At 40.8% G+C, this 25,301-nt stretch overlaps 1 protein-coding gene across 1 annotated transcript in view; it reads left to right on the top strand.

Annotated features, from left to right (window-relative positions):
- The window catches only part of LOC128656479 (collagen alpha-1(IX) chain-like), a 117,933-nt gene that overhangs the window by 36,955 nt on the left and 55,677 nt on the right, over positions 1-25,301 (top strand). The window contains exons 6-13 of the mRNA XM_053710399.1: positions 764-853; positions 962-1,015; positions 3,236-3,289; positions 3,373-3,426; positions 4,012-4,065; positions 6,871-6,924; positions 22,887-22,940; positions 24,700-24,753. Coding sequence (XP_053566374.1) covers positions 764-853; positions 962-1,015; positions 3,236-3,289; positions 3,373-3,426; positions 4,012-4,065; positions 6,871-6,924; positions 22,887-22,940; positions 24,700-24,753 — 468 coding nt within the window. The remainder of the gene's footprint in view (positions 1-763; positions 854-961; positions 1,016-3,235; positions 3,290-3,372; positions 3,427-4,011; positions 4,066-6,870; positions 6,925-22,886; positions 22,941-24,699; positions 24,754-25,301) is intronic.

The raw sequence follows: 25,301 nt of genomic DNA, 5'->3' as shown, positions 1-25,301 counted from the left end.
AATACAAAAATACTGTAATGCCCTTTTATTTTACTTCCTTTGCATCACATTTGTTAGCTAAATTACTCAATTACTTTTTTTTTCTAATATCCAGCAATGGGATAGTTTAGAATTTTTTTTAAATGAAAATCTGTTGGTCTTCTATTTCCAATGGGGCATGTCTTCAGGGCAGCAGAGGAACAACGTAAATAAAGTTAAAGCAATAGCTAGTGCTAGTGCTACAAGATAGCTGCAGCACAAAAGAAGATACTTTTTATTGTATTTATTTTTTAATGGGGTCAGGATTGCCAAAACAAAAGTGAATCTTATATTACTTATTGGCTGACAAAGGAATTAATTAACTGACAAGGACATTTCTGGTCACTATTGAATAGCGTAAAACTTGAATTTGAAATCTTTCCCACCTGCAGAAAAGCTTTTCCCGCCTTTAGAGTAATGGTTTTAACTGTATGAATGAATCAAGCCCACATTCACTCATTTGTTCATTTATTGTAGGAGTGTCTAATATCTATCATATGACTAATATATATATCATTAGCCTATTCTCCAGTACATGGGGACTGGCAGACCACATATTAGTTCTTCACAGAACATGTTAACTGTTGAAGGCAAGTGGAGAGGGGATTATATTAGATGCCAATTAATTATCTGGTGTGCAATTTGCTATGGTTGTATATAATGTAATTTGCTTTTGGGCCATTTAACACAAATGTACACATGAACACAGAATTAATAACTTTTTATGTAACTTATTCTGTCATAGTGTACAGAGAAAACTGACAATAGAGCAAACTCTGCTCGATTTAAACGCTCCCATGGAAGCTTTGGTGTTCAGGGAAAACCAGGGGAAAAGGTAATACAATAATTTTATTAATCTAGAGAAAAAAAAACATCTAATGCAATGTATTATTATGATGATGATGCAGATTGATATAACTCACATTTTTTCCAAAATGTTTAGGGCCAAAAAGGACATAAAGGATTACAAGGAGAAACAGGAAGAATTGGAAATTTGGTAACACATAATTGTATTCAATGCTCTTGTTGTTTTGCTTTTGTATTCTTAAAGGGACAGTAAAGCCAAGATTAAACATTCATGATTCAGATAATGCAAGCCATTTTAAACAACTTTCCAATTCATTAATATTATCTAATTTGCTTTGTTCTCTTGGTATCCATTGTTGAGTTCGCCCAGGATTACTCTCTAACAAAGGATACCAAGAGATTGATAATATAAGTAAATTGGAAAGTTGTTTAAATGTTATGCTCTGTTCAATTCACGTAAGTTTAATTTTGACTTTTCTGTCCCTTTAATGTATATACTAACAATGAATGCATATAGTGACTAAGTGATCAATGAAGAGGTATATTCCTTATAAACAGGTATCTGTCATTATTTTATTTTCTGTTTACATGGACTTACTTTCAGTTATTTGTCAAGACTGGTAAGTGTCTAGTTTCCTCAAACGATATACAGTATAGCCTGATACTGACAGCTATTTATCCAGCTTAATAACAATACAGATATATCAGCCATCTTCTCACATAAAAACCCTTAGTAGTGATCAGTGAATGTAGTAATTATAAATGGAAAAAATGATAAATGCAAACAGCATGTCAGATAATAATGAAATTAAGTTGCTATACATCAGTTAAATCAGCACATAGCTATAGCTATTTATAAATGAAGTGTACAGAGCAATCACAGACCCTATGACAATATATGTAGTTTACACTCCAATCACAAACTAGCTAATAATGTACAGTATTAAGAGTACTGCAATCACAAACCTATGTACAGTAACAATATATGAAGTTTACACTGTAATTACAGACCTATATAACAATATATAAAGTTATTAGTGCCATCACATACCCATATAACAATATATAACATTTATAGAGCAATCAGAGAAGAAAAATAACTATATATTAAGTTAACAGTGCAATCACAGAGCTATATAACAATGTATGAAGTTTTATAATGCAATCATAGACCCATATAAGAATGTATTGAGTACTGCAATCACAAATCAATATACAAGTGGCCCTCAGTTTACAACGGTTCAATTTCCACCGTTTCAAAATAACAACCTTTTTTTCAGTCATGTGACTGCTATTGAAAAGCATTGAGAAGCAGTGCATTGATTAAAATAGCCAGTAGGTGGAACTGCCCGCTTGTGTTGCAGCAAAGATATGCAAGCCAAGCAAGCTGAAATTAATCAGTTTTTACCAGACCTGAGCTATGGAGCAGATTTCAAAGATCTTCCTGTCTATAAATCAGTCCAGATTGTCCAGAAAGAACTGTTTGCAGAAAAATGCAAGTAAAGTCTGTGTTGTGTGATTATGTTATTAGGTTTATAATGCTGTTTAGCAAATGTTTTTGTTCATTTAACTTAGTTTAATTATATATATTCTGTGTTGTGCGATTATTTTATTAGGTTTATAATGCTGTTCAGCATTTAAAGTCTTCATTTCAAAGCTTTAAAAATAATGTATTAGGTGTTACTTTTGACAATTTTGAGAGGGGCCTGGAACCTAACTCCCTCACATCCCATTGACTTACATTATAAACTGGGTTTCAATTTACAACAGTTTCGATTTACAACCATTCCTTCTGGAACCTAACCCCAGCGTAAACTGAGGGCTACCTGTACTATAATGATATATGAAGTATGCACTGCAATTACAGACCCATATATCAATGAAGTGTACAGTGCAATCAAAGAACAACTGAAAAATGTATACATTTAATAGCATAGTATAATTTCATAATATTTTAAGAAAAACTGTTACCACACAGAGTTTACGAACACAGCTGTAACATATGCATGGGCCATCACAGCATATGTGGGTATGCTGCTGAAAAACAGTAATAACTTTTATAAAAAGCAATTTTGCTAATGGAGTTTTTTGCAAACATGCTTCTATTTAAATGCACCCCTGCACATTTATATTTTGACATTTCTATCCCTTTAACAAATATAGACCTGAGTTCCAATATTACCACTACTCAGCAAAAAATAGGAATAATGTAATCCAGTACCTAAGGGACTATACTTTAAGCATTATGCGCCAAAGTGTGAAACATTTTGGTATGTTGTTAATTTTGGTCAAATTCTAAAAGTGTAATAGAATCAAAGGACATATTTACATACAGCTGAGTTGTCATGTTTTTCCGACAAACCATTTGAATTAATATGGTAAGGTATACATTTTCCTTACATATTTACAGGGTGTTCGAGGTGATCCAGGAGCTTATGGGATACTAGGAGATACCGGCCCCAAAGTAAGTCACTGCATCTGAATAATACATGCACTGTATATTTTTATTTGCCACAAGCACTAAATGCCATTGTTTGGACCTTTTAGGGTGAACAAGGAATTAAGGGGGAAAAGGGACAAAGAGGACTCCAGGGTGAGCGGGTAAGTAATATGCTGTAAAATCAATTACTTTAATAACAAGTGTACTGTTACAAATTGTGCAAATCAGTCTAGGAGGTTGATTTATCATTTATCAAGCGGACAAGATTCGCTATAGCTAGACGCTGTCCACATTTATCATTGCACAATGCTTGGTGAAATGCTTGTGCAATGCCGCCCCCTGCTCACTGGCGGCCAATTAGCCGCTGGCAGGGCCAAACGTCATCATCTAAAAGGTGGCGGAGAGGTTAACCTTACGACCACTGTTTCTTAACTTCTGTTTCAGAGATGGGCCTTCGAAGCCGCATCCACTGCTTAATAAAGGAGCCCTAGAAGTCTAGTTTTACTTTATTTCTAAGACTGGATCATTACTCAGCTAAAGAGCAGCTTCATTACAAGTCTTGTTGCATTGCAATTAACCTTACAAATATGCAAATTTATTAAATTGTTTTTAAGATAATACAATAGACTGATAACAGAAAATGTGTATTTCTCATTTTATAAAACCAAAACTTGAGAGGCGCCAAAGCCTGAATTGTGAATAAATTGTTGCCTTTGTAAATAACTAAGATCTTCCTAATTCAAAAGGGTGATCGTGGTGAGCAAGGCTTCAAAGGATTACCGGGAGCTGATGGTTTTAAAGTGAGTAAAGTTATTTTTAGAGAGGGGGGGGGGGGCATGCAACTTGGAAGGGAATCTTGGTGTCTTGTATATGGAAGTTGCAAAATAAAGAAACTGTTATTTCCAAATAGAATTTGCTCTCTTTACTTTCTACCACTTTAATGCAATTGGAAGTTATTTGATGACAATGAATAATATATTTATTTTACCCAGGCAGACTACCATAATCTACATTCCCAATCCACTGTATGACGTTTGTTTTAAATCCTTTACATGCAATGGATATAGCTACCAGTTATAAATTTGGGATTTGCATGCAGTCCCTTGGAAGATTATGCACAAACTTTTTTCTTTACATTGACCCTGAGGATTATAGATGTCCCCATGTCAGCTGTAAATGCATTAAATCGAAGAACTGTCCATAAAGGGATATGAAACCCAAAATATGTATTTTGTGATTTAGACAGAGCATACAATTCTAAAAAAGATTCCAAGTTACTTTGGTATGTGTTTCGAACATTACATGGCAGGAAATAGTGCTGCCATCTAGTGCTTTAGCAAATGTATAACATTCTTGCAAAACTTCTGCCATATAGTGCTCCAGACAAGTTCACGTTCCTGAGTTTACATCACCACTTTTCAACAAAAGATACAAAGAGAACAAAGAACTTTTGATAATAGAAGCAAATTAGAAAGTTGTTTAAAATTGTGTGCTCCATCTGAATCATGAAAGAAAAAGTTTGGATTCCATTGTCCTTTAACCCCAGCTAAGCTGTTGATTGTTCTTCTCATTACGCCTAAAAATATTAATATTGCTCAGCTGTAGAGAACTTTCCTTATCACCTCTCTGCTCTGGAACAGGATTCTTCAAAGCACGGGTCGGGAAATATTACTGGGTCACAACACCATGTTTACTCGGTCATGACTTGTGTGTGTTGTATGAGAGTGTGTGTGGTGTGTGTGTTGTATGAGAGTGTGTGTGGTGTGTGTGTGTTGTATGAGAGTGTATGTGGTGTGTGTGTTGTATGAGAGTGTATGTGGTGTGTGTGTGTTGTATGAGAGTGCGTGTGGTGAGTGTGTGTGTTATATGAGAGTCTGTGTGTGTTGTATGAGTGTGTGTGTGGTGTGTTTGTGTTGAATGAGAATGTATGTGGTGTGTGTGTTGTATGAGAGTGCGTGTGGTGAGTGTGTGTGTTATATGAGAGTCTGTGTGTGTTGTATGAGTGTGTGTGTGGTGTGTTTGTGTTGAATGAGAATGTATGTGGTGTGTGTGTTATATGAGAGTGTGTGTTGTATGAGACTGCATGTGGTGAGTGTGTGTGGTGTGTTGTATGAGAGTGTGTGTGGTAAATGAGTATATGTGTGTGTTGTTTGTGAGTGTGTGGTGTATGAGAGTGTGTGTGGTGAGTGTGTGTGTGGTGTGTTGTATGAGAGTATGTGTGGTAAATGAGTATATGTGTCTGTTGTATGAGAGTGTGTGTTTATGAGAGTGCGTGTGGTGTGTGTGTGTTGTATGAGAGTGTGTGGTAAATGAGTATATGTGTGTGTTGTATGAGAGTGTGTGTGGTGTGTGTTGTATGAGAGTTTGTGTGGTAAATGACTTTATGTGTGTGTTGTATGAGAATGTGTGTGGTGTATGAGAGTGTGTGTGGTAAATGACTATATGTGTGTGTTGTATGAGAATGTGTGTGGTGTATGAGAGTGTGTGTTATTACCTTTTACAACACTTTCAAGTTTGACTACCATCAGGTATAAAGTATGCACAGATTTGAGTCACTTTGCCAAAAATTGCAACTATATTGTTGTACATTACTTCAGAAATTTTCAGACAAAGCATAAAAATAGGGCAGCGAAGATATGTGGTCTCATTGCACTGGGTCTTGGGAAAAAAAGTTTGAAGAACCCTGCTCTAGAACACTGTTATTTATTGGCTGATGAGTTATTATTTGTTTCAAGCTTCTCTTTCTAATCAAAACAATAGGATTTTATTAATTTCACACATGCCCTGAATTGTATTGATGAAGTGAAAATAGACCATTCATATCAACACAGTAGGCAGCTATCAGTATTAAATTATCTGTTTATTGGTTTGGCCACATACCTTTTGCTTTATGGAGGATCTCTGAAAATCCTTGCCAAAACACTACAAAAAAATTATGTAATATCCCTTCTTGTTATAGTTTTTCATGAGTTCCCTACAATGGAGAAACAAAATAAAAAGATTGTAACTTGGGTGTTTTAAAATTAATTCTGCAGTTTTACTTATTGATTGAAATGGTGTTAAAATAAAAACAACACCCAAGCTGCTTTCCAATATTTCCTGGGGCTTATATAAAAAAGTAGAATCCAGGTCATGATACTAAAGAAAACATTATATTTGTCATACACACACATTCTCACACAAACACACACTCACTCACTGACACACACTCTCAAACACACACTCACACACACATACACACATATACACACACATGCCCACACATACGCACACTCACACATACACAAACATTCTCACACTCACACACAAACTCTTGCACACACATTCACACACACTCACACACACACGCACACACACACATTCTCACACAAACACACACTCACTGACACACACACACCCCACACTCTTGCACACACATTCACACACTCACAAACACACTTGCACACATATACACAATTATACACTAAAACACACTTACACATACACACACAGACACACACACACACACACATATATATATATATATATATATATATATATATATATATATATATATATATATATATATATAATATATATATATTTTTATATCTTTTTAAATTAAGGGAATTTCTGGAACACCAGGACAAAGAGGGATAACTGGTCCAAAAGGAAATAAGGTAACGCATGGTTCATATTTTGTGTGAATTGTAATTGCTTTCGAAAAATAACATCACTATATTTTCTAATATATCAAATTTACTAGAATTTATTAGAGTTACAGACTAGCATTTACTACAACAAAAAACTTGATTAAGCCTTATGGTTTCATTTTCTAGAATTTTAGTGCTGAATTGTGCACCAACCAAAAAAAATGTTATTTATAAACACAAAGCATACTGTACCTAATTGAAAGTTATATTAAAGTGGTTGATTATCATAAGCCTAGATTTAGAGTTCTGCGTTAGCCGTCAAAAGCAGCGTTAAGGGCTCCTGCTTTTGGCCGCCCGCTGGTATTTAGAGTCAGCCAGGAAAGGGTCTAACGCTCACTTCCCTACCGTGACTCCAGGCTACCGCAGATCCCCTTACGCCAATTGCGTATCCTATCTTTTCAATGGGATCTGCCTAACGCTGGTATTTGGAGTCTTGGTTGAAGTGAGCGGTAGACCCTCTACCGACAAGACGCCAGCCGCAGAAAAAAGTCAGTAGTTAAGAGCTTTATGGGCTAACGCGTGAATATAAAGCTCTTAACTACTGTGCTACACTAACACCTATAAACTACCTATGGACCCCTAAACCGAGGCCCCCCACATTGCCGCCACTATAATACATTTTTTTAAATTCTAATCTGCCGATCGGACATCGCCGCCACCTACGTTATACACTACACTATCATTAAATTAATTAAATAAATTACCTACAATTACCTACAATTAAATAAACTATTCTATAATACAAAAAAACCAAACACTAAATTACAAAAAATAAAAAAGAATTACAAGCAGTTTAAACTAATTACACCTAATCTAAGCCCCCTAATAAAATAAAAAAGCCCCCCAAAATAATAAATTCCCTACCCTATTATAAAATACAAAAGTAATCAGCTCTTTTACCAGCCCTTAAAAGGGCTTTTTGCTGGGCATGCCCCAAAGTAATCAGCTCTTTTGCCTGTAAAAAAAGAAAACAACTCCCCCCAACATTAAAACCCACCACCCACATACCCCTACTCTAACCCACCCAAACCCCCCTTAAATAAACCTAACACTACCCCCCTGAAGATCATCATACCTTGAGTCGTCTTCACCCAGCCGGGCCGAAGTCTTCATCCGATGGGGCAGAAGAGGACATCCAGACCGGCAGAAGTCTTCATCCTATCCGGGCAGAAGAGGACATCCGGACCAGCAGACATCTTCATCCAAGTGGCATCTTCTATCTTCATCCATCCGGAGCGGTGCGGAGCCATCTTCTTCCCAGCCAACGCGGATCCATCCTCTTCAACCGACGCCTACTCGCCGAATGAAGGTTCCTCTAAATGACGTTATCCAAGATGGCGTCCCTCGAATTCCGATTGGCTGATAGGATTCCATAAGCCAATCGGAATTAAGGTAGGAAAAATCTGATTGACTGATTCAATCAGCTAATCAGATTCAAGTTCAATCCGACTGGCTGATCCAATCAGCCAATCAGATTGAGCTCGCATGCTATTGGCTGATCGGAACAGCCAATAGAATGCGAGCTCAATCTGATTGGCTGATTGAATCAGCCAATCAGATTTTTCCTACCTTAATTCCGATTGGCAGATAGAATCCTATCAGCCAATCGGAATTCGAGGGACGCCATCTTGGATGACGTTATTTAAAGGAACCTTCATTCAGCGAGTAGGCGTCGGTTGAAGAGGATGGATCCGCGTCGGCTGGGAAGAAGATGGCTCCGCTCAGCTCCAGATGGATGAAGATAGAAGATGCCGCTTGGATGAAGATGTCTGCTGGTCCGGATGCCCTCTTCTGCCCGGATAGGATGAAGACTTCTGTCGGTCTGGATGTCCTCTTCTGCCACATCGTATGAAGACTTCGGCCCGGCTGGGTGAAGACGACTCAAGGTAGGGAGATCTTCAGGGGGGTAGTCTTAGGTTTATTTAAGGGGGGTTTGGGTGGGTTAGAGTAGGGGTATGTGGGTGGTGGGTTTTAATGTTAAGGGATTGGTATTTTTTTTTACAGGCAAAATAGCTGATTACTTTGGGGCATGCCCCGCAAAAAGCCCTTTTAAGGGCTGGTAAAAGAACTGATTACTTTAGTATTTTAGAATAGGGTAGGGAATTTTTTATTTTGGGGGGCTTTTTTATTTTATTAGGGGGCTTAGATTAGGTGTAATTAGTTTAAACTGCTTGTAAATCTTTTTTATTTTTTGTAATTTAGTGTTTTTTTTTTTTGTATAATAGAATAGTTTATTTAATTGTAGGTAATTGTAGGTAATTTATTTAATTAACTTAATGATAGAGTAGTGTTAGGTTTAATTGTAACTTAGGTTAGGATTTATTTTACATGTAATTTTGTATTTATTTTAACTAGGTAGCTATTACATAGATATTAACTATTTAATAGCTATTATACCTAGTTAAAATAAATACAAAGTTGCCTGTAAAATAAATATAAATCCTAAAATAGCTGCAATGTAATTATTAATTATATTTTAGCTATATTAGGATTTATTTTATAGGTAAGTATTTAGTTTTAAATAGGAATAATTTAGTTAATTTTAGGAATATTATTTCGTTTAATATAAATTATATTTATGTTAGGGGGGTGTTAGGGTTAGGGTTAGAGTTATGTTTAGGGGTTAATAACTTTATTATAGTAGCGGCTACAGTGCGGGCGGGAGATTAGGGGTTAATAATTGTAGGTAGGTTGCGGCGATGTTAGGGAGGGCAGATTAGGGGTTAATACAATTTATTCTAGTGTTTGCGAGGCGGGAGTGTGCAGCGGTTTAGGGGTTAATACATTTATTATAGTGGCAGCGAGGTCCGGTCGGCAGATTAGGGGTTAATAAGTGTAGGTAAGGTAGCGGCGACGTTGGGGGGGCAGATTAGGGGTTAATAAATATAATATAGGGGTCGGCGATGTTAGGGGCAGCAGATTAGGGGTTCATAGGGATAATGTAGGTTGCGGCGGTGTCCAGAGCGGAAGATTAGGGGTTAATAACAATATGCAGGTGCATACAAAGAGAGAAGCGCTCTACCAGGAACGAACAACAGCTCAGTGGCTTGTTCTATGGCGATTTACCACCCGGAGGCAGCCTCTTTTAGACCAGTGTGCTTTTCACAGAAGAAAACTTTCCTGAAGTATATCAGTCTGATCCCGCCAAGTAAGGTCAGTCCAGCCCCGAAATACCAGGCAATTCTCCTCTGAACAAGGAACATGACAACCCCAGACGATCGTTTCGGCCTCCTATGGGCCTCGTCAGTGAGGTGCAGCCACATTCCTCTAAGCACACTGGGCAAGGAGTCCACGTCTGGTTTCCCCCCATCACCCATAGGGAGACTTCCCCAGTGTCATAATAATTTGCATACAAAGAGAGAAGCGCTCTACCAGGAACGAACAACAGCTCAGTGGCTTGTTCTATGGCGATTTACCACCCGGAGGCAGCCTCTTTTAGACCAGTGTGCTTTTCACAGAAGAAAACTTTCCTGAAGTATATCAGTCTGATCCCGCCAAGTAAGGTCAGTCCAGCCCCGAAATACCAGGCAATTCTCCTCTGAACAAGGAACATGACAACCCCAGACAATCGTTTCGGCCTCCTATGGGCCTCGTCAGTGAGGTGCAGCCACATTCCTCTAAGCACACTGGGCAAGGAGTCCACGTCTGGTTTCCCCCATCACCCATAGGGAGACTTCCCCAGGGTCATAATAATTTGCATACAAAGAGAGAAGCGCTCTACCAGGAACGAACAACAGCTCAGTGGCTTGTTCTATGGCGATTTACCACCCGGAGGCAGCCTCTTTTAGACCAGTGTGCTTTTCACAGAAGAAAACTTTCCTGAAGTATATCAGTCTGATCCCGCCAAGTAAGGTCAGTCCAGCCCCGAAATACCAGGCAATTCTCCTCTGAACAAGGAACATGACAACCCCAGACGATCGTTTCGGCCTCCTATGGGCCTCGTCAGTGAGGTGCAGCCACATTCCTCTAAGCACACTGGGCAAGGAGTCCACGTCTGGTTTCCCCCATCACCCATAGGGAGACTTCCCCCAGGGTCATAATAATTTGCATACAAAGAGAGAAGCGCTCTACCAGGAACGAACAACAGCTCAGGGGCTTGTTCTATGGCGATTTACCACCCGGAGGCAGCCTCTTTTAGACCAGTGTGCTTTTCACAGAAGAAAACTTTCCTGAAGTATATCAGTCTGATCCCGCCAAGTAAGGTCAGTCCAGCCCCGAAATACCAGGCAATTCTCCTCTGAACAAGGAACATGACAACCCCAGACGATCGTTTCGGCCTCCTATGGGCCTCGTCAGTGAGGTGCAGCCACATTCCTCTAAGCACACTGGGCAAGGAGTCCACGTCTGGTTTCCCCCATCACCCATAGGGAGACTTCCCCAGGGTCATAATAATTTGCATACAAAGAGAGAAGCGCTCTACCAGGAACGAACAACAGCTCAGTGGCTTGTTCTATGGCGATTTACCACCCGGAGGCAGCCTCTTTTAGACCAGTGTGCTTTTCACAGAAGAAAACTTTCCTGAAGTATATCAGTCTGATCCCGCCAAGTAAGGTCAGTCCAGCCCCGAAATACCAGGCAATTCTCCTCTGAACAAGGAACATGACAACCCCAGACGATCGTTTCGGCCTCCTATGGGCCTCGTCAGTGAGGTGCAGCCACATTCCTCTAAGCACACTGGGCAAGGAGTCCACGTCTGGTTTCCCCCATCACCCATAGGGAGACTTCCCCAGGGTCATAATAATTTGCATACAAAGAGAGAAGCGCTCTACCAGGAACGAACAACAGCTCAGTGGCTTGTTCTATGGCGATTTACCACCCGGAGGCAGCCTCTTTTAGACCAGTGTGCTTTTCACAGAAGAAAACTTTCCTGAAGTATATCAGTCTGATCCCGCCAAGTAAGGTCAGTCCAGCCCCGAAATACCAGGCAATTCTCCTCTGAACAAGGAACATGACAACCCCAGACGATCGTTTCGGCCTCCTATGGGCCTCGTCAGTGAGGTGCAGCCACATTCCTCTAAGCACACTGGGCAAGGAGTCCACGTCTGGTTTCCCCCATCACCCATAGGGAGACTTCCCCAGGGTCATAATAATTTGCATACAAAGAGAGAAGCGCTCTACCAGGAACGAACAACAGCTCAGTGGCTTGTTCTATGGCGATTTACCACCCGGAGGCAGCCTCTTTTAGACCAGTGTGCTTTTCACAGAAGAAAACTTTCCTGAAGTATATCAGTCTGATCCCGCCAAGTAAGGTCAGTCCAGCCCCGAAATACCAGGCAATTCTCCTCTGAACAAGGAACATGACAACCCCAGACGATCGTTTCGGCCTCCTATGGGCCTCGTCAGTGAGGTGCAGCCACATTCCTCTAAGCACACTGGGCAAGGAGTCCACGTCTGGTTTCCCCCATCACCCATAGGGAGACTTCCCCAGGGTCATAATAATTTGCATACAAAGAGAGAAGCGCTCTACCAGGAACGAACAACAGCTCAGTGGCTTGTTCTATGGCGATTTACCACCCGGAGGCAGCCTCTTTTAGACCAGTGTGCTTTTCACAGAAGAAAACTTTCCTGAAGTATATCAGTCTGATCCCGCCAAGTAAGGTCAGTCCAGCCCCGAAATACCAGGCAATTCTCCTCTGAACAAGGAACATGACAACCCCAGACGATCGTTTCGGCCTCCTATGGGCCTCGTCAGTGAGGTGCAGCCACATTCCTCTAAGCACACTGGGCAAGGAGTCCACGTCTGGTTTCCCCCATCACCCATAGGGAGACTTCCCCAGGGTCATAATAATTTGCATACAAAGAGAGAAGCGCTCTACCAGGAACGAACAACAGCTCAGTGGCTTGTTCTATGGCGATTTACCACCCGGAGGCAGCCTCTTTTAGACCAGTGTGCTTTTCACAGAAGAAAACTTTCCTGAAGTATATCAGTCTGATCCCGCCAAGTAAGGTCAGTCCAGCCCCGAAATACCAGGCAATTCTCCTCTGAACAAGGAACATGACAACCCCAGACGATCGTTTCGGCCTCCTATGGGCCTCGTCAGTGAGGTGCAGCCACATTCCTCTAAGCACACTGGGCAAGGAGTCCACGTCTGGTTTCCCCCATCACCCATAGGGAGACTTCCCCAGGGTCATAATAATTTGCATACAAAGAGAGAAGCGCTCTACCAGGAACGAACAACAGCTCAGTGGCTTGTTCTATGGCGATTTACCACCCGGAGGCAGCCTCTTTTAGACCAGTGTGCTTTTCACAGAAGAAAACTTTCCTGAAGTATATCAGTCTGATCCCGCCAAGTAAGGTCAGTCCAGCCCCGAAATACCAGGCAATTCTCCTCTGAACAAGGAACATGACAACCCCAGACGATCGTTTCGGCCTCCTATGGGCCTCGTCAGTGAGGTGCAGCCACATTCCTCTAAGCACACTGGGCAAGGAGTCCACGTCTGGTTTCCCCCATCACCCATAGGGAGACTTCCCCAGGGTCATAATAATTTGCATACAAAGAGAGAAGCGCTCTACCAGGAACGAACAACAGCTCAGTGGCTTGTTCTATGGCGATTTACCACCCGGAGGCAGCCTCTTTTAGACCAGTGTGCTTTTCACAGAAGAAAACTTTCCTGAAGTATATCAGTCTGATCCCGCCAAGTAAGGTCAGTCCAGCCCCGAAATACCAGGCAATTCTCCTCTGAACAAGGAACATGACAACCCCAGACGATCGTTTCGGCCTCCTATGGGCCTCGTCAGTGAGGTGCAGCCACATTCCTCTAAGCACACTGGGCAAGGAGTCCACGTCTGGTTTCCCCCATCACCCATAGGGAGACTTCCCCAGGGTCATAATAATTTGCATACAAAGAGAGAAGCGCTCTACCAGGAACGAACAACAGCTCAGTGGCTTGTTCTATGGCGATTTACCACCCGGAGGCAGCCTCTTTTAGACCAGTGTGCTTTTCACAGAAGAAAACTTTCCTGAAGTATATCAGTCTGATCCCGCCAAGTAAGGTCAGTCCAGCCCCGAAATACCAGGCAATTCTCCTCTGAACAAGGAACATGACAACCCCAGACGATCGTTTCGGCCTCCTATGGGCCTCGTCAGTGAGGTGCAGCCACATTCCTCTAAGCACACTGGGCAAGGAGTCCACGTCTGGTTTCCCCCATCACCCATAGGGAGACTTCCCCAGGGTCATAATAATTTGCATACAAAGAGAGAAGCGCTCTACCAGGAACGAACAACAGCTCAGTGGCTTGTTCTATGGCGATTTACCACCCGGAGGCAGCCTCTTTTAGACCAGTGTGCTTTTCACAGAAGAAAACTTTCCTGAAGTATATCAGTCTGATCCCGCCAAGTAAGGTCAGTCCAGCCCCGAAATACCAGGCAATTCTCCTCTGAACAAGGAACATGACAACCCCAGACGATCGTTTCGGCCTCCTATGGGCCTCGTCAGTGAGGTGCAGCCACATTCCTCTAAGCACACTGGGCAAGGAGTCCACGTCTGGTTTCCCCCATCACCCATAGGGAGACTTCCCCAGGGTCATAATAATTTGCATACAAAGAGAGAAGCGCTCTACCAGGAACGAACAACAGCTCAGTGGCTTGTTCTATGGCGATTTATCACCCGGAGGCAGCCTCTTTTAGACCAGTGTGCTTTTCACAGAAGAAAACTTTCCTGAAGTATATCAGTCTGATCCCGCCAAGTAAGGTCAGTCCAGCCCCGAAATACCAGGCAATTCTCCTCTGAACAAGGAACATGACAACCCCAGACGATCGTTTCGGCCTCCTATGGGCCTCGTCAGTGAGGTGCAGCCACATTCCTCTAAGCACACTGGGCAAGGAGTCCACGTCTGGTTTCCCCCCATCACCCATAGGGAGACTTCCCCAGGGTCATAATAATTTGCATACAAAGAGAGAAGCGCTCTACCAGGAACGAACAACAGCTCAGTGGCTTGTTCTATGGCGATTTACCACCCGGAGGCAGCCTCTTTTAGACCAGTGTGCTTTTCACAGAAGAAAACTTTCCTGAAGTATATCAGTCTGATCCCGCCAAGTAAGGTCAGTCCAGCCCCGAAATACCAGGCAATTCTCCTCTGAACAAGGAACATGACAACCCCAGACGATCGTTTCGGCCTCCTATGTGCCTCGTCAGTGAGGTGCAGCCACATTCCTCTAAGCACACTGGGCAAGGAGTCCACGTCTGGTTTCCCCCATCACCCATAGGGAGACTTCCCCAGGGTCATAATAATTTGCATACAAAGAGAGAAGCGCTCTACCAGGAACGAACAACAGCTCAGTGGCTTGTTCTATGGCGATTTACCACCCGGAGGCAGCCTCTTTTAGACCAGTGTGCTTTTCACAGAAGAAAACTTTCCTGAAGTATATCAGTCTGATCCCGCCAAGTAAGGTCAGTCCAGCCCCGAAATACCAGGCAATTCTCCTCTGAACAAGGAACATGACAACCCCAGACGATCGTTTCGGCCTCCTATGGGCCTCGTCAGTGAGGTGCAGCCACATTCCTCTAAGCACACTGGGCAAGGAGTCCACGTCTGGTTTCCCCCATCACCCATAGGGAGACTTCCCCAGGGTCATAATAATTTGCATACAAAGAGAGAAGCGCTCTACCAGGAACGAACAACAGCTCAGTGGCTTGTTCTATGGCGATTTACCACCCGGAGGCAGCCTCTTTTAGACCAGTGTGCTTTTCACAGAAGAAAACTTTCCTGAAGTATATCAGTCTGATCCCGCCAAGTAAGGTCAGTCCAGCCCCGAAATACCAGGCAATTCTCCTCTGAACAAGGAACATGACAACCCCAGACGATCGTTTCGGCCTCCTATGGGCCTCGTCAGTGAGGTGCAGCCACATTCCTCTAAGCACACTGGGCAAGGAGTCCACGTCTGGTTTCCCCCATCACCCATAGGGAGACTTCCCCAGGGTCATAATAATTTGCAAACAAAGAGAGAAGCGCTCTACCAGGAACGAACAACAGCTCAGTGGCTTGTTCTATGGCGATTTACCACCCGGAGGCAGCCTCTTTTAGACCAGTGTGCTTTTCACAGAAGAAAACTTTCCTGAAGTATATCAGTCTGATCCCGCCAAGTAAGGTCAGTCCAGCCCCGAAATACCAGGCAATTCTCCTCTGAACAAGGAACATGACAACCCCAGACGATCGTTTCGGCCTCCTATGGGCCTCGTCAGTGAGGTGCAGCCACATTCCTCTAAGCACACTGGGCAAGGAGTCCACGTCTGGTTTCCCCCATCACCCATAGGGAGACTTCCCCAGGGTCATAATAATTTGCATACAAAGAGAGAAGCGCTCTACCAGGAACGAACAACAGCTCAGTGGCTTGTTCTATGGCGATTTACCACCCGGAGGCAGCCTCTTTTAGACCAGTGTGCTTTTCACAGAAGAAAACTTTCCTGAAGTATATCAGTCTGATCCCGCCAAGTAAGGTCAGTCCAGCCCCGAAATACCAGGCAATTCTCCTCTGAACAAGGAACATGACAACCCCAGACGATCGTTTCGGCCTCCTATGGGCCTCGTCAGTGAGGTGCAGCCACATTCCTCTAAGCACACTGGGCAAGGAGTCCACGTCTGGTTTCCCCCATCACCCATAGGGAGACTTCCCCAGGGTCATAATAATTTGCATACAAAGAGAGAAGCGCTCTACCAGGAACGAACAACAGCTCAGTGGCTTGTTCTATGGCGATTTACCACCCGGAGGCAGCCTCTTTTAGACCAGTGTGCTTTTCACAGAAGAAAACTTTCCTGAAGTATATCAGTCTGATCCCGCCAAGTAAGGTCAGTCCAGCCCCGAAATACCAGTGTGCCTAGAGGGATATGGCTGCACCTCACTGACGAGGCCCACAATAGGCCGAAACGTACGTCTGGGGTTTTGCTGTTTCTCTTGTTCAGAGAGGGATTGGCTGGTATTTCGGGGCTGGACTGCACTGTTAAGTCAGGATCAGACTGATATGCTACAGGAAAGTTCTTCTCTGTGAAAGGCACATATTGAGCAAAAAGAGGCTGCTTCTAGGGTGGCAACTAGCCATAGAACAAGCTATTATGCTATTGTTCGTTCCCAGGTTGAGCGCTTCTCTCTTTTTATTTATGCAAATTATGACACTTGGGGAAGTCTCCCTAAGTGTGATGCGGTAATCCAGACGTGGACCCGTTGCTCAGTGTGCCTAGAGGGATATGGCTGCACCTCACTGACGAGGCCCACAATAGGCCGAAACGTACGTCTGGGGTTTTGCTGTTTCTCTTGTTCAGAGAGGGATTGCCTGGTATTTCGGGGCTGGACTGCACTGTTAAGTCAGGATCAGACTGATATGCTACAGGAAAGTTCTTCTCTGTGAAAGGCACATATTGAGCAAAAAGAGGCTGCTTCTAGGGTGGCAACTAGCCATAGAACAAGCTATTATGCTATTGTTCGTTCCCAGGTTGAGCGCTTCTCTCTTTTTATTTATGCAAATTATGACACTTGGGGAAGTCTCCCTAAGTGTGATGCGGTAATCCAGACGTGGACCCGTTGCTCAGTGTGCCTAGAGGGATATGGCTGCACCTCACTGACGAGGCCCACAATAGGCCGAAACGTACGTCTGGGGTTTTGCTGTTTCTCTTGTTCAGAGAGGGATTGCCTGGTATTTCGGGGCTGGACTGCACTGTTAAGTCAGGATCAGACTGATATGCTACAGGAAAGTTCTTCTCTGTGAAAGGCACATATTGAGCAAAAAGAGGCTGCTTCTAGGGTGGCAACTAGCCATAGAACAAGCTATTATGCTATTGTTCGTTCCCAGGTTGAGCGCTTCTCTCTTTTTATTTATGCAAATTATGACACTTGGGGAAGTCTCCCTAAGTGTGATGCGGTAATCCAGACGTGGACCCGTTGCTCAGTGTGCCTAGAGGGATATGGCTGCACCTCACTGACGAGGCCCACAATAGGCCGAAACGTACGTCTGGGGTTTTGCTGTTTCTTTTGTTCAGAGAGGGATTGCCTGGTATTTCGGGGCTGGACTGCACTGTTAAGTCAGGATCAGACTGATATGCTACAGGAAAGTTCTTCTCTGTGAAAGGCACATATTGAGCAAAAAGAGGCTGCTTCTAGGGTGGCAACTAGCCATAGAACAAGCTATTATGCTATTGTTCGTTCCCAGGTTGAGCGCTTCTCTCTTTTTATTTATGCAAATTATGACACTTGGGGAAGTCTCCCTAAGTGTGATGCGGTAATCCAGACGTGGACCCGTTGCTCAGTGTGCCTAGAGGGATATGGCTGCACCTCACTGACGAGGCCCACAATAGGCCGAAACGTACGTCTGGGGTTTTGCTGTTTCTCTTGTTCAGAGAGGGATTGCCTGGTATTTCGGGGCTGGACTGCACTGTTAAGTCAGGATCAGACTGATATGCTACAGGAAAGTTCTTCTCTGTGAAAGGCACATATTGAGCAAAAAGAGGCTGCTTCTAGGGTGGCAACTAGCCATAGAACAAGCTATTATGCTATTGTTCGTTCCCAGGTTGAGCGCTTCTCTCTTTTTATTTATGCAAATTATGACACTTGGGGAAGTCTCCCTAAGTGTGATGCGGTAATCCAGACGTGGACCCGTTGCTCAGTGTGCCTAGAGGGATATGGCTGCACCTCACTGACGAGGCCCACAATAGGCCGAAACGTACGTCTGGGGTTTTGCTGTTTCTCTTGTTCAGAGAGGGATTGCCTGGTATTTCGGGGCTGGACTGCACTGTTAAGTCAGGATCAGACTGATATGCTACAGGAAAGTTCTTCTCTGTGAAAGGCACATATTGAGCAAAAAGAGGCTGCTTCTAGGGTGGCAACTAGCCATAGAACAAGCTATTATGCTATTGTTCGTTCCCAGGTTGAGCGCTTCTCTCTTTTTATTTATGCAAATTATGACACTTGGGGAAGTCTCCCTAAGTGTGATGCGGTAATCCAGACGTGGACCCGTTGCTCAGTGTGCCTAGAGGGATATGGCTGCACCTCACTGACGAGGCCCACAATAGGCCGAAACGTACGTCTGGGGTTTTGCTGTTTCTCTTGTTCAGAGAGGGATTGCCTGGTATTTCGGGGCTGGACTGCACTGTTAAGTCAGGATCAGACTGATATGCTACAGGAAAGTTCTTCTCTGTGAAAGGCACATATTGAGCAAAAAGAGGCTGCTTCTAGGGTGGCAACTAGCCATAGAACAAGCTATTATGCTATTGTTCGTTCCCAGGTTGAGCGCTTCTCTCTTTTTATTTATGCAAATTATGACACTTGGGGAAGTCTCCCTAAGTGTGATGCGGTAATCCAGACGTGGACCCGTTGCTCAGTGTGCCTAGAGGGATATGGCTGCACCTCACTGACGAGGCCCACAATAGGCCGAAACGTACGTCTGGGGTTTTGCTGTTTCTCTTGTTCAGAGAGGGATTGCCTGGTATTTCGGGGCTGGACTGCACTGTTAAGTCAGGATCAGACTGATATGCTACAGGAAAGTTCTTCTCTGTGAAAGGCACATATTGAGCAAAAAGAGGCTGCTTCTAGGGTGGCAACTAGCCATAGAACAAGCTATTATGCTATTGTTCGTTCCCAGGTTGAGCGCTTCTCTCTTTTTATTTATGCAAATTATGACACTTGGGGAAGTCTCCCTAAGTGTGATGCGGTAATCCAGACGTGGACCCGTTGCTCAGTGTGCCTAGAGGGATATGGCTGCACCTCACTGACGAGGCCCACAATAGGCCGAAACGTACGTCTGGGGTTTTGCTGTTTCTCTTGTTCAGAGAGGGATTGCCTGGTATTTCGGGGCTGGACTGCACTGTTAAGTCAGGATCAGACTGATATGCTACAGGAAAGTTCTTCTCTGTGAAAGGCACATATTGAGCAAAAAGAGGCTGCTTCTAGGGTGGCAACTAGCCATAGAACAAGCTATTATGCTATTGTTCGTTCCCAGGTTGAGCGCTTCTCTCTTTTTATTTAAACAATATGCAGGTGTCAGCGATAGCAGGGGCGGCAGATTAGGGGTTAATAAGTGTAAGGTTAGGGGTGTTTAGACTCAGGGTTCATGTTAGGGTGTTAGGTGTAGACTTAGAAAGTGTTTCCCCATAGGAAACAATGGGGCTGCGTTAGGAGCTAAACGCTGCTTTTTTGCAGGTGTTAGGTTTTTTTTCAGCCAGCTCAGCCCCATTGTTTCCTATGGGGATATCGTGCATGAGCACGTTTTCCCAGCTTACCGCTACCGTAAGCAACGCTGGTATTGAGAGTTGAAGTGGAGCTAAGTTAGGCTCAACGCACCATTTTTTGAGCCACACGCAACCCCTCAGACAACTCTAAATACCAGCGTTGTTGGAAAGGTGCGTTGGGAAAAAAAGCAGCGTTATCTAGCCGATATTTTCTTATGACACCCTTACTCTTAAAATATGTGACATATACTTTTAAAACTTTTCAGCTAATATACAATTAAAATCGACATCTAACTAGGGATGGGCAAATGTGTTTATATTCGAATTCAAATGTTAGAACAAATGTTACTGTAGAAATTCGATTTACATAATAGAATGTTGATAAGAACGAATATTCTTAAAAATTAGATTTTCGAATGTTATTTACAGTTTTCGAATGTTACATTCGAATTCGAATGTCACATTCAAATTCGAATGTCACTTTCGAATTCAAATATTACATTTATAAAACACAATTGTAGACTAGAAACACTTTTTCAAATTCGAATGTCACATTCGAATCGAATATCACATTCAAATTTGAATATTACATTTATAAAACACAGTATTAGACAAGAAATACTATTTTGAATTCGAATGTCACTTTCGAATCGAATATCACATTCGAATCGAATATCACATTCAAATTCGAATATCACATTCAAATTCGAATATTACATTTAAAAAACACAGTATTAGACTAGAGATACTATTTTGAATTTGAATGTGACATTCGAATGTAGCATTCGAATTTGAATATTACATTTATTAAACACAGTTGTAGACTAGAAATACTATTTCAAATTTGAATTTCCCCTTCAAATTCGAATATTACATTTCGAAATTGAATGAATACATAGCTAAACATTCTGTTATTCAAACAAATATTTTCAAATTTTATTGAAAAATTCGAAAATGAAAATTCGAAAATAGAATGTTAGAATGTTATATAAACATTCGAAATTCGATTCAAACGAACGAATGTATCAAAATTCATTTTGAATTTCGAATTTTTAGAAACATTTGCCCATCCCTACATCTAACACATGTGTAAAATAATTTGTATCAGTTTAGTGTTTTTTTTTTCTAAACCGTTTCTTTCCATCACTCAAATATTTTCAATCAGCAATTTGTGTTCTACATCTCTGTAGCAATATATGTATATATATATATATATATATATATATATATATATATATATATATACAGTATATATATACAGTTGTGCTCATAAGTTTACATACCCTGGCAGAATTTATGATTTCTTGGCCATTTTTCAGAGAATATGAATGATAACAGTGATGTTTCGGGATATAACCTATCCCTTCTTTAGATAAACAAGTAATGTGCAAATTCAAAACTTAAATAGGGTAGACAAAACACTCCCCCTGTGACAGAACCAATCACAAACCATTGTGTGCAAAGGTAAGGAAGGTGTGCAAACCATTCTAAATGTGACAGTGCTGATGAACTTAGCATCAAAATGTTACAATTTAAATGTGAAAAAGTTCCTAACATGCCTAACAGGAGTTGCCTATTTAGCCCCACATCTGAACTATCACACAATCTAATATCTAAGAATACGTTATAAGCAACAAGAGATGTAAACAAGACATTACGGTCTTAATGTGTTGTTTACATCTCTTATTGCTTGCGGTCAAGCTATGATCACAGCTTATAACGTATTCTTAGATATTAGATTGTGTGATAGTTCAGATGTGGGGCTAAATAGGCAACTCCTGTTAGGCATGTTAGGAACTTTTTAACATTTAAATTGTAACATTTTGATGCTAAGTTCATCAGCACAGTCACATTTCGAATGGTTTGCACACGTTCCTTACCTTTGCACACAATGGTTTGTGATTGGTTCTGTCACAGGGGGAGTGTTTTGTCTACCCTATTTAAGTTTTGAATTTGCACATTACTTGTTTATCTAAAGAAGGTATAGGTTATATCCCGAAACATCACTTAAGAAATAAAGAAAGATTATTTTTCACACTGACTGCAGTCTAGTGAGTGCTTATTACGAACACACACACATATACAGTATATATATATATATATATATATATATATATATATATATATATATATATATATATATATATACAGTATATATATATATATATATATACATATATATATATATATATATATATAAAAATCACTCCAATATTGACAGCACCTGATTATAAAAAAACAATATAAATGTCATTAAAAAATGTGAATAATTAAATATTGTTTGCCGTTAAAACAGTGCATCAATACATAGGTCTAATCATATATAAAACACAGTATAAACAATTAAAAACTTACTATAGAGAGACAAAACACTGCTTACTTGGCCAGGATAAACAATCTCCATGATGCGTTTCAGGTTTACTCCCCCATCCTCATGTGCTCCAGCAAGGGGGGCGAAGCCCTGAAACGCGCTGTGGGGAATGTTTTTCCTGGCCAGGCAAGCATTGATTTGACCTATGTGTTGATGCACTGTGGCAAAGGAAATTTATCTTGAAGTTGATTTTTTTCTTTCTTAATAAATAGAAAGAGTAACTTATATTGGTTTTTTTTTTTGGGTGCTCTCTTTTTATATATATATATATATATATATATATATATATATATATATATATATATATATATATATATATATATAAAATATGCATATATAGCATAGGCTTTAACATTGAGGAATAAAAACCTATGATTTAATGACTTTGCAACACAATTTTAGGGTGATGAAGGAGACACTGGATATGAAGGCATTATGGGATTCAGAGGAGTAAAGGTAGGTTATATGAAGTACAAATTGTATATGTTAATATATTTTACCTGTGCTTTGTAATATTATAATATAATAATAGTAACAGTTTATTGTTTTGTTCTTTAGTGGGGAAAGAATCATCATTAGAAACATTAACGAGAAATGAAACTCAAAATGTTTCTTTTATGATTAAAAAAAAACATAACATTTGACACAACTTTCCATTTTATTTCTATTATAAAATTTGCTTCTGTAATATACTACTGGAAGCTAGCTGAACATATTGGGTGAGCCAATTACAAGAGGCATATATGTAAATCCACCAATCAGCAGCTAGCATTGTGATCTGAGCCTACCTATGTATGCTTTTTAACAAATTATATTAAAAAACATACATGCGTACACTATACTTGTTTACCATTGTTGGGTATTATGGTGCTGCAATGATATTAATATGGATGATAGATGAAGAGATATAGTGGCAGTAGTGCTGGTAGAATAGTGTTATTAGAGCAGTATTTTGTTGCAGTTGACTGTTAGGCTGGGCTTTATGATGCTAAAGTGGAGTGCATAAAAAGCCTTGGGACACTATTTTTCTGTTATGATAGTAGAATATCACAGAAAACATTAAAAATACATTGTGAGAGTTGTAGTGCTCATATAGAAATGTTTTAATGCATATTCACAGCAAGGTGATAGTAGCAGTGATATGAACCCTTTTGCTACTAACCCTTTATTCACCCCAGTGCTGAGACAATTTTGAGCTTTTTTTTGCTACCTACATTTAAACCCTACTGTAAGTCAAATTTCAGTGAAGGACCTACATAAATTATTAATTGTTTTTTCAGCAGAGTCACCAGATTCACAATATTCCATTATTATATTTAGAATTCATGGCATGTGAGAAAGCTGCTGCAAAACTGTAAAAAAAATGTAGCTGCTACAGGAGCTGAGATTGAGGGGTTTGAAGTAAACCCCCCATGCAGCTCCTTTGCAGCTTCTGGCTCCTTCCTGGTTCAGCCTCTTTGTGACATCACCACGTGCATGCGTGGTGATGTCACTGGCACTCCCACAAAATCTGGGAGTGCAGCCTACTAGACCACCAACGATCCCTGACCTGTAGTGGAGGAGATTGTGGAAAACAGTGTTTGATCGACGATCCCCCGGCATGATGCGTAGGGCTTGCCATGCACCCACAGGTAGCAATATGCATGACGAGAACACCTCATCAAGCGCATCAAAGGGGTTAAACACTTTTAAATGGAAGTCTATTTTTTCATCGGTAGTTCTAAATCTGTGATGTAACTCTATTTTTATATTATCATATTATTTATGACATCTATAATGATTTTATTTGTATACATTATTTTACAGGTTATGTTGTGTCAAGTATGATATTACAAGTAGAACTCAGAGTTAAACAAAGAGTTTAGATTGTATGAACTATAACTTGTACAGTTGATTCTAAATAGATAGAATGGTATGTATAGTATTGTGTAATATCCAAGTAACTTCACAATTACTTTTATTCAAAAAAGCATTTTATATAGAACTCTTCATTGAACCTAAATAAAAAAACTGATTAAACAAACATTATTATTATTATTATTATTAATAATAATAATAATAATAATAATAATACTAATAATAAAAACTTATACTGATTTTATCTGGTTGGAGAAAAGGAAAAAACTAATTACCTACTGATAAGGGTTTCCTTTATTTGTAGACAAATTTGAAACAATGCAGTACAATTTTTAAAATATATTTATTTTAATTCTAGGGTGATGAAGGCTTTCCTGGAGTTGAAGGACGTCTTGGCAGACTAGGGAAAAAGGTATCGAGGAATATGTTGCAGTGTTTTTCCTGTAAACTCATACAAAATGTATCTGAATTATTAAAAATGTAATTCACTTAAACACTTATTGACTACATGAATGGCCAGTAGCCAGTAACGTAGAACTACTTTGTTAAAAAAAAAAAAATCATTATAGTTAGGCTTTGAGGTCCAAGAGACAAAATCAATGATATTAGGTAGGTACTTCTATAGCAAAAGAGAAAACAAATTTACACAAAGTGTTTATAACAAAATTCATATATATGACAAAACAAATGATAGTTGGAAACTTACTTGGTTGTAATATCATCTTATTTTTTATGTTGGTGAAGAAATGCTGTTGTGAGGAGATTCTGTTTTACATTTAAAAAAATGTAACCATTTTTTCCCTTTGAGTTGGGAATATTGTATTAAGATATATACAGTATATATTGAAGTGCCCAAAGGAGCAATGCAAAACAACTACTCAATTCTGTTGAACAATAGTTGCCATGAACAATGCATAAATAAATTAGCATGACTGTGTCACAAAAAACTTTATTTATGGA

This window comes from Bombina bombina, chromosome 4, assembly GCF_027579735.1.
Source record: "Bombina bombina isolate aBomBom1 chromosome 4, aBomBom1.pri, whole genome shotgun sequence".
Taxonomy (NCBI): domain Eukaryota; kingdom Metazoa; phylum Chordata; class Amphibia; order Anura; family Bombinatoridae; genus Bombina; species Bombina bombina.
Note: the sequence above shows the minus strand (reverse complement) of the source record. Positions and strands in the feature narration are given on the sequence as shown.